Here is a 15342-nt window from a genome sequence, read left to right as displayed (position 1 = left end):
CTATTCTTTGGCTTGGATTAAAGGAATCAGGGAGATATAACGCTGCCCTCAGACTTGAGGGGATCATTATGAGTTTCCATTGCCCATAATATGAATCTTGGAACTGCAAGCTTCACGGTTATGTCTGGCTTTCCTCCTAAATAATGGCCAGTTTTAATATTCCCTTCATGAGGTATTGTGTGGAAGCCAACTTATGCCATACTCAGAGTAGACCCACCACAATCAAAGTATTAACTTAAGGCCAATGATTTAAATAGATCTGTGGGTTAAACCACAGATCCTAGGACTTGCTGATCAGAAGGTTGGCGGTTCGAATCCCCGCGACATGGTGAGCTCCTGTTGCTCGGTCCCTGCTCCTGCCAACCTAGCAGTTCGAAAGCACGTCAAAGTGCAAGTAGATAAATAGGTACTGCTCTGGCAGGAAGGTAAACAGCGTTTCCGTGCGCTGCTCTGGTTCACCAGAAGCGGCTTAGTCATGCTGGCCACATGAGCCGGAAGCTGTACGCCAGCTCCCTTGGCCAGTAAAGCGAGATGACCGCCACAACCCCAGAGTCGGCCATGACTGGACCTAATGGTTAGGGGTCCCTTTACCTTTACCTTTACATTGACTTAGTTGGCTACAGCCCATTGTCATATGTTTAACCTACAGTTTGATTTAAAATAGTGATCTGAGTTGAGACGTTGACCCAACAAGCTTCACACCCTCTGCCTCTTCCTTTTAAGGGGAGGGGTGCAGGCAGAAGCATTAGCATGGCAAACAGCAGCCACCTCTACTGCAGGCTAGCAAATGGGTGCTTCTGCAAGTGGGCTGGGCTTGTGAGGTTTGTACATGGCAACACTGGCATCTGTGTGTCCTTGGTGGACACAAAGCTCTGTATCCAGCTCACTCTCTTGGACCTCTCCTGGAGGAGGCTGCTGAGTAAGAGGAGTAACAGGAGGGGCTGGCAACCGTGACCCTTTAGAGGTACCTGGCTACAGGTATCATAGGGGCAGGATACCTCTCTGACAACCTGCTTGAACCTTCCCCAGGATCCAGCTCCTGAGTCTGATCACTCGCCACGTCTTCTAACTCAGACATTTTTTGAGGTAATAATAATAATAATAATAATAATAATAATAATAATAATAATAATAAAATTTATTTATATCCCACCCTCCCCAGCCGAAGCCGGGCTCAGGGCGGCTAACAACAATCAAATAATCAAACAATCAAATAATCCAACATTCTAAAAATATTTCATTATAAAAATTAAGTAAAATCAAGTTGACGGCAACCATTAAGCAAAATTCTGTGCAGGTTGCCAGAGGAGGGAGTCAGGCTGCGCCCTGACCAAAGGCCTGGTGGAACAACTGTCTTGCAGGCCCTGCGGAAAGATGTCAGGTCCCGCAGGGCCCTAGTCTCTTGTGACAGAGCGTTCCACCAGATTGGAGCCGCAGCCGAGAAGGCCCTGGCTCTAGTTGAGGCCAGCCTAACCTCTCTGAGGCCTGGGACCTTCAGGATGTTTTTATTTGCAGACCGTAGGTTTCTCTGTGGGGCATACCAGGAGAGGCGGTCCCGTAGGTACGAGGGTCCTAGGCCGTATAGGGCTTTAAAGGTTAAAACCAGCACCTTAAACCTGATCCTGTACTCCACCGGGAGCCAGTGCAGCTGGTATAGTACCGGATAAATGTGGTCTCGCAGCGAAGACCCCATAAGGAGTCTCGCCGCAGCATTCTGCACCCGCTGGAGTTTCTGGGTCAGTCTCAAGGGCAGCCCCACGTAGAGCGAGTTACAATAATCCAGTCTGGAGGTGACCGTTGCGTGGATCACAGTGGCTAGGTCAGGGCGAGAGAGATAAGGAGCCAACTGCTTAGCTTGGCGGAGATGAAAAAATGCCGCCTTTGTTATAGCTGTAATCTGTGCCTCCATAGAGAGGGAGGTATCGAAGATTACACCCAAACTCTTAACGGACGGTGCTGGCACTAATTGCACCCCCGCAAGAGATGGGAGTTGCCCCCTCAATCCCATATCGTCCCGTCCCAGCCAGAGGACCTCTGTCTTCGAAGGATTTAACTTCAACCGGCTCCCACGTAACCATCCAGCCACAGCTTCCAGACATCTGGTCAGTGTGTCTGGGGCCGAGTCAGGATGGCCATCCATCAACAGATAGAGTTGGGTGTCATCAGCATACTGATGGCAACCCAGCCCAAAACTCTGGACAAGCTGGGCGAGGGGGCGCATAAAGATGTTAAAAAGCATCGGGGAGAGAATCGCACCCTGAGGCACTCCACACACCAAGGAGTGGCGCGATGACAATTCCCCCCCAAGCGCCACCCTCTGTCCCCGACCAGAGAGAAACGAGCGCAGCCATTGAAGGACTGTGCCCTGGATCCCCACGTCTTGTCATCCCCATCCTGCTCAGGCCCTCCTCTGTGCCGTCTAGCTTGAACTCCACAATCTCTTCCTCCATCTGCTAGGATCCCCACTCCAAGGGATCTCCACGGGACTCATGACACTAACAGCAGATCAGAGCCAGGTCTGAGCAGCATATGATGAAGTAAATGGCAACTAATTACCCAGCACATTTCTGTGGGAACGAAACATTATTCCCCCTTCCCATTATGGTAGAAACAAAAAAATGACATAAGGTGTGTGATCAAAGCTTTCAAACACAGGTTCATTAACAAGACGTTAGCTCAAAATATCACAGTTACAAGCAGCAAATCGTTGCCGCTCCCATTTAAATTTCTGGCTTTTAAGCTGTCAATAACACACACACACACACACACACACACACACACACAAACCCCTCACCCCTGCCAAACTAATATTGTTTCTTCAAACCTTCAAGGAGTTGGACCCAGATCCAAGCCCCAAACCCTTCCCCGCACATAGCTGAAGCTGTGCATCAGGGGACACAGATGAACCTGCCAACCATGGTTTATGTAAACACATTTACATAATCTCAAACTCAAACATAATGGAAGATGAATACATGAATAACCTACAGAGAGTTATAGATTTGCAAAGCAATTAAATCAATTTTCTCTGTAAACTTCCATTGTCAAGTTGCAGATCTAAGGAGCATGTCCATGTTGAATTCGAACTATTCATACATATGTTAAATTGTTTCGTCTCTGAAGACTGCATATGTTTACTCTAATAGTTCAGCTTCCACAGTACTCAAGAGCTGTTGTTTCTATGAGTTCAGATTTTAGCCATATTTCACACAACACACCAAGTTCAGGGAAAGATACTACTACTACTACTACTACTGCTGCTGCTGCTGCTATACCATCCTTCATCTAAGGATCACAGGATGATTTACAATATAAAAACACAATAATACATAACATGGTAACAACCCCCCCCAAAACACCCACAATACTCCCCGATACACATGAATGAATGTATGGAGAGGGCGGGGTCTGGATCATGCTCACTGGCCGACTGAGTTTCTTGGGAGCTGACTCTGCCTTTCTCAGGCATCCAAATGATACATACTGTTTGAACATGTGAAGACAGATTGATTGTTAAAGCACTCTGAGAATTGTAGTTCTGTGAGAGGTATAGCTGTCTTGGCAAGGAGATCAGAATTCTTATTTCCTAATGCTTGCTACCGAAAAATTCAGAAGAGAAGGGGCTAGGGGGGAAAAGTGGCAATCTTATACCTTTCTTAGACCTGAACTTGAAGGCCTCTGCAGATCATTTGCTCTTCTTCAATATTGGCTCTCTGAACCCTCTTGCAGGCATCCTAATATAATGCAGCGATACATCTATGTGCTTTATTCTCCTTCCGCTGTGCTAGGTTTGTTGGGGGGGGGGTTAACCCAAAAAATGTGGAAGATTGGAGAGCTGGAGAAAGGCCGGGTTCAATGTTATGTGCAATCGTTAATTTTCTTTCTTACAGGGGAGGGGGGGTGGAATCCCTGTGTCAGTACTGTGCTAACACTGCATCTTTTAACATCCCTCCGATCGCTTTAGGCCAAGCGAGCATTAATAAAACAAACTGACTTGAACAGATGCAAGGCAGTCACAAAACAGGGGGAGGCAAGTCTCTGTACTGATCCCCAAAGCTTCTTTGTTTTTTTATTTTTTATTTCTGCTCGTTCTTCCCCTTAGAAAAAAAAAATGCTTCAATTAAATTTCAGCTCAAATGCATGAAAGTATCTAGAGGGAAAGTATTATTTAGTTTACTGATGCAGTGATGTGCTTCTCCCAGATTGTAGCTCTGCTACAAAGGGGTTCACAACTTAAATTACTCCAAGGGCCACTTTTTCATTTTTATTAATGCAGGAGGGTGGCATTGCTATGGTTACCAGGGGGAAAGCAACCTTTTTTGGTTGCAATTTTTAGCTCTGCATTATTTTTTAACTAACACACACACACACATTGGGATAACAAATCTACTCTGTACCCCCACTGAACAGATGCACCTTAATCTCTCAGCTGCCCCCTCCTATTTCTCCACCCCAAAGATTGCTCTGCCCTTTCCTTCTTTAGTCTACACAAAGTGATCTCTTCTGTCACTGAACCCCATAACATCTCGATCCAGCTGTTCTGTTCCATGGTTCTGCCATGGAGTGTCTCCACTAAGGGAGGGGAAATGGCCTTCTAACTGATTTTAAAGGTGGGCCAATGAGCAATGCCTCTGATGCTGATTCTAAGGAATGGATGGGTTCAAGAGGAGGAGGAGGAGGAGGAGAAGGAGAAGGAGCTGGCCATTGAAACCACACTGCGCTTGGCTTAGTGCTTGGGCCTAATTATTTTGAACATTTGGGGAGCCGAAAAGGGTTGGGCCCCCAGGAGTTGGTGCCTCTCACTCTGTGAATTGTAGTTCTGTGAGGCGGAATAGGATTCTGCTAACAAGTCTCAGCACTACACTTCCCAGAATACTTTGAGAGAAGCCATGACTGTTTAAAGTGGCATCATACAGCTGCAAATAACATGATCCCAGACTATTGCATCTGGTCAACTTGCTTTGTGTTATGTGGCTGTTGCTTCTCCTCCTATTTATTATTACTAATAGTAGTATTGGCATTAATATTATTATTTACTATTTGCTGTGTTCAACTGTGTTCTTTTTTATGGGTTTATCATTTCATGCTAACATTGTTTTTAAATTAGATTTGCAATCTACAGGTTCATTCATTCATTCCCTGCTATTTTCACTGTTGGGATTCAAGGTGGCTTACAGATAAAAACAAGAACTGCTAGGGAAGATAGGGAAAAAAAATCATCATTATTATTTTTTTACAAAAAAGCATTGACAGAATTTCAACTATACAGGCAACTCTCAACTTACAGTGGGGTTACGTTCCAGGGACTGCATGTAAATCCAAATCGCCTGTAGCCAAAACACATTGGGTTCAATGGCAGGTGGGATTGCCAAAGTCCTTTTTCCTAGACACCTGCTCTCTTTCTCCTCCCTTTAAATAAAATATTTGGGAAATTTGCCAATCACATAAAGCTGAATGCACACAAGTTAAATGTGGCCAAGTTGCAAGTTACCTGTATGCATATATAAAATCTATTAAAGCCATGCAAATAACTACAATAAAAACAACACACCACCAGCTCTTTCATTAAAATCAGTCAGTTCCCCAAAGCCTGCTGGTTTTATTTTTTTAATCTTAATTTTTATTAGATTTTTCAAAGCTTTTAACAAATTTACTGCACGTACAATATATCATTCACTTATATATTTCTAATTTTTTTCTTATTTATTTATTGAGGCAGTGATAGGCAGTGGAGGTGGGTCAATTTGTGTGAATGGGGCATTGTCCCAACAAGCTCAGTGTGCCCTGAGCCAACCCCCAACTCTTTACTTATAACTGGTCTTGGGGGCGGGTGCCACTAGTTCTCAGCCTTCTCCTCCTTAGTCTTTATGTTCCCTTTGCAGAACTTAGCTGGGAAGAGAATGGGAGCAAAACCAGAATTAGTTGGCTCTGTGTATCATCAGTTCTGGCCCTACCAGTCATTGGCTGTAGCGCCATCTGCTGTTGGCCTCCCTGCTTTCTGCCCTACCAGTCCCAATGAGCACCAGCCTCCACTGATGAAAGGATCTTATAGTCAAAAGGTGAGGTGGGTCAAACATACTTTAAAGAAATTGATACATTGTGGGCCAGAAGTCAGCCCCTTAGGTTCTCTAGTCTTATGAGCCTTCCATTTAGCCTGACAAGCTGTTTTTCCCCTTGCTTTGACATGATAAATTTCTACAGGCCTTGATCAGGCATCTATTTTTTTTTTAATCTGGCGAAATCAATTACAAACCTTGCAAGCTGCAATTACCTTGGGAACTCCTGAAAAACTAATTAGTACAAGTCCTAACAAGTTATACCTTTCCTTTAGACTTTTATGGAGAAAGAGAAGGAAATGTGAACTCAGAAAAAGGAAGCTTATCAGGGAAATAGTCATCACAAACAGAATCTTGGAGACAACTATTAATTGTTTCACTGTAATAAACGGTGTTTATTTATAGGTTGTTTGCCACAGCTCTGAACCAGGAATCTATACACATGGGCTGATGATGATGAATGCTTTGCAGAGAGGAGCAATCATTGGATGAGGTGCTATGATGTCATGGGATGTTCATAAACTTATTCATTGATAAGGGGGACTTGTGCAGATACCGGGGAAATATCTGAAAGGGACTGAAACGCTGTATGGTGGCCACCCTCTTTTAAATTGATCTCTACACTTGTTAAGAAGCAATCACTTAAATTAATCTGTGCATTTATGTCATATTTGTTGATTGGTTTCTTCTCTTGGTTGGTGGAGGTGTTCTACTAATGGACCTTATATTCACTTTTGATGGGAGTTTCAAGCCATAACCAAATTTTGGGATGATGTTTTACACTGAGTTATTAAAATTCTGAATATTACAGTGGTTAAATGCCACAGTTTGGTCTTGCTATCATTATTCTGAGGAGTAAGTAAAGATACATATTTTTAAGCCATTAATAATCCATTTCCTGTCTGGTTGGAGATTGCATTCTTATGGAGAAGAGAACATTTGTTGCTACACAGAGCTGGTACAGTAGGGTTTTTGGGATGCGGGTAGCGCTGTAGTCTAAACTACGGAGCCTTTTGGGCTCGCTGATTGGAAGGTCAGCGGTTCAAATCCATGTGACGGGGTGAGCTCCTGTTGCTCTGTCCCAGCTTCTGCCAGCCTAGCAGTGCAAGTAGGTACTGCTGTGGCATGAAGGTAAACGGCATTTCCATGTGCTCTGGTACGTGTCATGGTGTCCCGTCATGTCAGAAGTGGTTTAGTCATGCTGGTCACATGACCCGGAAAGCTGTCTGTGGACAAACACCGGTTCCCTTAGCCTGAAAAGCAAGACGATCGCTGCACACCATAGTCACCTTTCATTGGACTTAACCATCCAGGGGTCCTTTACCTTTACTACAATAGGGTTTGCAAGATGGCACTTGTAGACAAACTAACACAACATTGCAGAGTAGCCAGAGGTGATATTCAACAAGATAAATTTTATGATAACCAGTCACCTTTCCTTCCTTTCATTAATTTCTCACCAGAAGAACTGAGAATACCCCCCTTTTGGGGGATGTATGCTATCCTGAACTTTTTCTCAATATTCCACATTTTCTTTAATTAGACATCATGTCACTGACTATTGTGAAGATTTAAAGGACACTGTTGTTAACTTTGTAAGTCTGCTGTATGTTTGGCATTTATAGATATATTCTTTCCAAAGTGTGTAATGAGGACACACAAGGTTCATTTATGTATTTCTTTCTCTCGGTGTGATCTTTGAAATGTTTGGCTTGTTTTATATTGGTTTGCTTATTTTACTGTTTTGTCTGAAATAAAAAAGAAAGAATAAAAAAGAATGTTCACAAACATTACAACTTACTTGTAGAAAGCTGCCAGCAATATAATATATCACCAGGAAACAATGCAGATTGTGAGGAAATTGTAACATTGATTTGGCTGAGGGAAACCTCATCAAGACTCCTCCATGGCTGTTGTTCTGTTTTGTTTTGTTTTGTTTTGAATAATATTTATTAAAGTTTCAAAGAAATTACAAAAATAGAAAAAAGAAAAGAAAAAATAAGAAAAAGAACAAAAAATACAAAATACAGAAAAATAAAAACAGTTAAAAACAAATCAGTCTTTCCATCTCTTATTTTTCATTTACTTACTTCCCAGACCTCCTCTCGCCTCCCTTTTTTGTATTCTAGTTCAGTAGTTGTTTCAGCAAATCCTTACCCTTTTTGCTTTTATCTTAATATTTTATCTTAATATATTGTAACTTTACATTTTCACCTGTTATCAGTTCCTCTTTACTTAATCCTTTATATCTTTTCTGCTAAAACCACATAACTTAATTCCAACATTTTTCTAACATTCCTTAATTTTACAATATTTCTGTAGATAGACTTTAAATTTCTTCCACTCTTCTTCCACCGACTCTTCTCCTTGGTCTCAGATTCTGCCAGTCATCTCAGCCAGTTCCATGTAGTCCATCACCTTCATCTGCCATTCTTCCCGGGTGGGTAGATCTTGTGTTTTCCAGTACTTTGCGATAAGTATTCTTGCTGCTGTCGTAGCATACATAAAGAAAGTTCTATCCTCCTTTAACACCAACTGGCCGACCATGCCCAAGAGAAAGGCCTCTGGTTTCTTCTGGAAGGTATATTTAAATACCTTTTTCATTTCATTATAAATCATCTCCCAGAAGGTCTTAATCTTTGGGCATGTCCACCAAAGGTGAAAAAAGGTACCTTCACATTCTTTACATTTCCAACATTTATTATCGGGCAGGTGGTAAATTTTTGCAAGCTTGACTGGAGTCATGTACCACTTGTAAATCATTTTCATAATATTCTCTCTTAAGGCATTACATGCCGTAAACTTCATACCTGTGGTCCATAACTGTTCCCAGTCAGCAAACATAATGTTGTGTCCAACATCCTGTGCCCATTTAATCATAACAGATTTAACCGTTTCATCCTGTGTATTCCATTTCAACAGCAAGTTATACATTCTTGACAGGTTCTTAGTTTTAGGTTCTAACAATTCTGTTTCCAATTTTGATTTTTCCACCTGGAAACCAATTTTTTTGTCCAAATTATATATCTCCCTTATTTGATAATAGTGAAGTCAGTCTCGTACTTTGTTTTTTAATTTATCAAAGCTCTGCAGTTTTAATCTATCTCCTTCTTGTTCCAAAATTTCCCAATACTTCGGCCAATTTGCCTCCATATTGAGTTTTTTCAGAGCCTTAGCTTCCATTGGTGACAACCACCTTGGGGTTTTGATTTCAAGCAAATCTTTATATCTTATCCACACATTAAATAATGCTTTCCTGACAATATGGTTTTTAAACGATTTATGCGCTTTGACCTTATCATACCACAAGTATGCATGCCACCCAAAAACATTATTAAAACCTTCCAAATCTAAAATGTCCGTGTTCTCAAGAAGCAGCCATTCTCTCAGCCAGCAAAAAGTGGCTGATTCATAGTAAAGCTTCAGGTCTGGCAGGGCAAATCCACCTCTTTCTTTAGCATCAGTTAAAATCTTAAATTTTATTCGTGGTTTCTTGCCCTGCCAGACAAATCTAGAAATGTCTCTCTGCCACTTCTTGAAACAGTCCATCTTGTCCAAAATTTGCAATGTTTGAAACAAGTACAACATCCTTGGCAATACATTCATCTTTATCACAGCAATTCGGCCTAGCATTGATAACTTCAGATTTGACCATATTTCTAAATCCCTTTTCACTTCCATCCAACATTTTTCATAATTATCTTTGAATAAATTCACATTCTTGGCAGTTATATTAACCCCCAGGTACTTCACTTTCTTAACCAATATTAAACCTGTCTCCTTCTGGAACCTCTCTTTTTCAGTCACTGTTAGATTTTTCTCTAGCACCTTCGTTTTCAGCTTATTCAACTTAAAACCCGCAACCTGACCAAATTCTTGAATTAATTGTAACACTCTTTTGGTGCTGGATTCTGGCTCCTGTAATGTTAAAACCAAGTTATCAGCGAATGCTTTCAATTTATACTGTTTGGCTCCGACTTGTATACCCTTTACCAATTGATCCCTTCTAATCATATTGAGCAAAACCTCCAGTACCGATATAAAAAGCAATGGGGAAATTGGGCAGCCCTGTCGTGTTCCTTTCTCAATCTTAAATTCTTCTGAAATTACATTGTTCACAATTAATTTAATTTGGCTGTTGTTCTGGGCTGTTCCTGAGTTTCTGGGGGCTGCAGCTCATCCTGAAGTAGTTCTTCCTCAGAAGAAGAAGAGGGAGTGCTATCTGTAGCTCAATGGTAGAGCATCGGCCTTGCACACTGTCTCAGGTTCAATCCCTGGAGTCTCTAAGTAGTGCAGGAAGGAAAACTATGGAGAGCCACTACCGGTCCATGTAGACAATGCTGAGCAAGATATTCTGATGTTCAAATGCAGAAGAGCACCGAAGCTTGAGAGCTTAGCATACATAGCATGAACTGAATGTTTATGCCAGCATTTAACATAAAAGAGCCTTTTCTAGAAGAGTGAGAGAGACGGAGGAGGGGATGTTTGACTTAGGAATAAAAAACAGCCCCAATGGGTCTGTCTTTTCTCTTGTTTTTGGTTATGTCAGCAGGAACGCGGGGCTCCTACTCATACAAAGCAGCCTTTCAAGAACACAAGCAAACAAACAAATATGCGCACACACATACATACAAAGCAGAACTAATTAAGATCAAGTCATCTCTCAATAAATATGCAAATTAAAAATCAAAACAAAGGATTTCTATTTATCACATCATAAAGTTGCAAATTGCTGCTGAGGCTCCCATAGACCTCACTAGATGGGGGTTATGGGACAGTAGGCGTTAAATGTGCAGCGGGGCAATCAATTCCTATGTATCTGTGTGCATTGCTTGAATGTGGTTTTATTTCATTTTCCTGCTGAGCAAGGGCTCCCTAGCTACACACACACACACACACACACACACACACACACAGCAATCTCAGCTTTCCCAATTATGTATTGGAAACCTGAATCCAAAACAGAGAGGGTGTTAAGCTTGAACTACTGTATTAGGGCTTTCTCCAGAAGTTCAGGCCACAGTAACACACTGATGCTTGGCCTAAGCAGGTACCAGATTTCTTCTAAAACAAGATCATAGAATTGAATCATGCAGAAATGTGGAGAACTGATTAGAAAAATGAGAATTCAAAATTGACAGATGTGTCAATTTCTGGCCATTCTATCAGTCCCCTCCCACATACTAACATGTGCTGTGATGCCTTATCAAGTGTCTTGCTGCCTGCATTCAATTCTCTTTATGTCTCTCTCTCTCTGCAATTCTGTGGCAGAAGCAGCAGCAGCAACGGCAACCTGGAGACAGACGATGAACTTCCCTTTGGGGATGAAGTGGATTATAACACAGACAGCTGCTCTGACCAGGAAGGAGACTTTTCGGAGCTGGACAAAGAGATCTAGGAGTATCGCTCCAGGGCTGAAGGAGTCAAAGAAGAATCAGAAGCCAATAGAGGAAAGATGTATGACACTGACACACACACACGTCACATGGAGGACTTTCTACATCTTGAGTCAGCCCAAGCAGCCAGCATCTCCCATTGCTGTCAACAATGCTTGGGGTCTTCAGCGGACTGGAGAGCAGGCCCAAGCCATCAATCCTCAAGCAATGAGCAGGCAGCTCACAGCTTGCATCTGCTTCTTATATGGTGACAGTTCCAATCCCAGATGTCTCGCCCCGTTTGCACTTCCAAAATAGACCTCTCTGTTCTTCTTCTTTTTGCTATTGAAACTGTTATCTAGATTCCATAGAAAGAGGGGGAGATTCCTTGTAATGTACTGATATATCTCTATAGCAATGTGTGAGCACCAGTTAGCCAAAAGTGGAGGATGCATGATGGATGGCGCTTTTCTTTTGCAGTGTTTTCTGCTCAATAGTTTGTTTTTCTGTCTTCTCTCTCACACACATATATAGTTTTATTGACTGAGTTGGTGGAGGAACTCTTCTTGAGCATAAGGGTGAAGATTTTCAACTGACCTTTTCTTATCCCAGTGCACAAAGGCAACAGTATCAGACCTAGTTCTAATTCCACTGGGAATCCATCAAGGTGGACCAGAGCTAAGTATAAGGGAGCTAGCTACATGTCCTACCTTTACAGAGCAGAGTCCCCTTTTGGAAGGAGTCCTCTTCTTGAAGGGCTGCCTAGTCCACATTTGGCTTAAATATAAATAACCCTGAGAAGGGAGAGCAACAGGGGCCTCGAAGTTGCCCATCAACATTTAGGAGCATCCGGAAAGCAGACTGAGCAGGCAGTTCACCTGTTCATCCTCTCCCCCACTATGGTGAGATACATTTCTGTTTTAGTTAGCTTTGGCATTTATTTCTCAGGCTAGGGTGATCATAAGTCCATCTAAACAGAGAACAGTTCTCTCTTTAAAAAGGTTTCAGGGGATAGCCCTCCACTGGAAGATGTTGACTGTTTGAAGGACTGACTCGTCCAAGTTCAGTTTAAATATCAAGACTGGAGATCAGGAAGAGCATTAAAATTGCCATCAACATTGAGACTGATCAGGCAGATACATGGACCACCTGGAGTCACAATCTTCCCCACTAGGATGAGATATATTTTTTCTCTCTATTTAAATTATAGCAGTTATTTATAAATTTGTAGCTATATGTATAAAAGAGTGTTTGCAATTCAGTTGTCAATTTCATCCTCTTTTTTGACAATATATGTAAGAGGCGCTGTGAGGTCAGGCAAAGGGCCAGCAGAGCTGGAAGCTGGAATTAAGCTGCGGTATTTATCATTACTTGTTTATTCATCATTACTCATTTGATTTGGCACTCCCCCACTCCACCGGGGCTCCAGAATATGCCAAATTTGGTGATGATTTCTCAAGAGGTGCCTGAGCGCACAAAAAGCAGACGGACAACTTCCCAAAATTCCTAGGAAATGCCATTTGAGGAGCATAAGGAAACATCAACCCGAAAACATCAGTTGCTTAGCGCCTCTCAGCCTGCTCACTGGTACATTAGAATTCATGGAGGACGGTTCCTCCTTTTCCTCCGGGGTTAGTTGTAAATGGGATTGACTTATTCCCCCCTCTGTGTCATGAAAATGTTTAAAATGTAATAAAATAATAATAAAGAGAGGGGGGATTGTGTGACAGTACAAGAGTACCACAGGCAATGGCTGTGCCGTTCTTGGCCTTTCTAATGTTTCCCGGGTCAAAGTCAGTGCTCCTAGCCCTGCTCGGTGTATAGAATGGGATGTAAAAATGTCATTTATTATATTATCTTTACTGTCAGACAGCTTCCTTGAGCAGCAAGGAAGTGGGGCAGATGCTAAGCAGTGGAGGGTGCTGTGCATTTCTATGCAGCTCTTCCCCTGGCTACATTTAGGCTGAGGCACTCAAAATTGTGGTGGACTAAAGGATAATGCTTTGCAAGGCTGCAGGTGCATTCAGATGCGTAGAATGTTGTGCTAGTTTTCCTTATTATAATGCTAGTGCTTCTGCCCTGTTTTCTAATGTTCCTTACACATTGCAGTGCATTTTGTGTTATGGAACTGTGGCTTTTTGACCAATATACCTGCATGCCACACTAAATTCCATTCATACCTGTGGGTGTGCTGTGATACAACAACAAAGATCATTGGGCAACATCAATACGTACCCCACCTTTTCTGCACCCGCGCACTCCTTTCGCCCCATGATTCCCAAGAAAGAACAATATGCCAGTACACTGCCCCAAATTTAGTCACTTTTCTCCCACAATTTTCTGGACAAAGGGGGCTGAAATTGTAACACACACACACAAACTTGCTGGAATCAAATGACATGGAAATGAGCACTAAATAGTTTTTTTAAGTTGGCCCAGGGCCGTCTTACCCATAGGTGCTAGGGGTGTGGGGCACCTGGGCCCCAGGCTCTCAGCGACGCCAGGCTGGGAGTCCGGGGGCGAGATTTGGAGTCTGGAGATTGAAAAGCCAGGCCAGCTGACAGCCGCTGCCAAGCAGAGCAGAGCGTGTTGGAGTGCCACAGGCTTTTCTGCTGCAGGTGCAGAGGCAGCCAACTGGCTCCGCCCTCCTGCATGCCTGGGATTGGTGGGCAGTTGAGAAGCTCACCCAGTGCACACACACTGCTCACATGAGGCATGCAGCTTCCCTCCCAAGCCTCTGTGGAGATTGCTCTCCTCCCTCCATCTGCAGCGGCATGGGAGAGAGTTGCTCAACAATTCTGAGCTGCCCCCCTAAAAAAAGCTCTCAACAACTTTGGCCAGCCCTCCCAAAAATATTGGGGGCACTGGGCAGTTTTTTGCACCCTGGCACCACATATGCTAAAGAATGCCCTGAGTTGGCCTTTGTTCTTATGTGAAAGCTCAACTATAATGCAGAAAGTAACTGTTAGAGGAAGGTTGAGGAAATTGAATAAAGTGTTGTGTGAATGCAGCTTGTATGAAAAGCAGAATTGAGCTTAAACCATCTACCCTTTGTCTGGCCATTCATTTTTTGTGGGGAGGGCATTTGTCAGAGGCTCAGGAGCAGAAGAGCAGGGGAGAGAGCAAATAGAGAGCGGAGGAGAGGAATCAGAGGGGAGCGTAGGGGAATATGACAGTGGACCGAGAGATTCCATGAGCTTCTCCAGCGAATCTGAAGATTCCCAGGAGGGGGCGCCTATGGTAAGGGCGAGGCGAATCCCAGAGGGGACGATCCATAAACAAGGAACCAGAGGGGAGTACCAAAGGAGTAGCGGAGGAGTAGGGCCAGTTCCCTCACCAGAGCACAGTGGGGGGGAAGAGTCACGTGAGTCAGAACCAGCTTCTCCTCCATCGGGGGGTGGGGAGACGGAGGGAAGGCCAGGTCCAGCTAGCCTCCCCGAAAGGGGGAGCAGTGACACAAGTGTAACGGTCAGAAGGAAAGTGGGAGGCTGCGCGCGCGCGCCAAGTTCAAATGTGGAGGAGCGCGGGACAGCAGAAAACCCGGATTGGGAGCCAGGTCCTAAAGCCCGAAAGAGGGGGGGGAGGAGTCGGGAGAATCAGCGTCAGAGGAATCTCGGAGGGCTGAGACTCCGACTAGCAGAAGGACCCAGAGAAAGAAGGAACAGAGGAAGAGGTGGAGTAAGGCTAGAATCTTAAGCTGGTGTCAGGGGGGAGGAGATTCAGATGGGACTTCTATGGTCTGATGGATAGATGTAGCGTTGCGTGCTGCGCGTCTGGAAATGAGACTGAACTTCAATAAAGACTTTTAAACTTGAGCAAGAAGCAGCGTTGGTCTTGTGTGAGCTGGGACCTTGGGCAGCGCTGACAGCATTTTTTCCTGTTTCGTTTACACTGGCCTCACACCCTTATGT

The 15342-nt window shown here is 43.5% G+C and overlaps 1 protein-coding gene across 1 annotated transcript in view; it reads left to right on the top strand.

Annotated features, from left to right (window-relative positions):
* AGBL1 (AGBL carboxypeptidase 1) overlaps positions 1-12925 on the top strand; it is a 414373-nt gene extending 401448 nt beyond the window's left edge. Inside the window, exon 23 of the mRNA XM_053364617.1 lies at positions 11328-12925. Within this exon, the coding sequence (XP_053220592.1) occupies positions 11328-11454 (127 nt within the window). The 3' untranslated portion in view covers positions 11455-12925. The remainder of the gene's footprint in view (positions 1-11327) is intronic.
* The last annotated feature ends 2417 nt before the right edge of the window (positions 12926-15342 follow it).

Source organism: Podarcis raffonei, chromosome 14 (genome assembly GCF_027172205.1).
Source record: "Podarcis raffonei isolate rPodRaf1 chromosome 14, rPodRaf1.pri, whole genome shotgun sequence".
Lineage (NCBI taxonomy): Eukaryota > Metazoa > Chordata > Lepidosauria > Squamata > Lacertidae > Podarcis > Podarcis raffonei.
The sequence above is the reverse complement of the archived record's forward strand: the minus strand, read 5'-3'. Positions and strand labels throughout refer to the sequence as shown.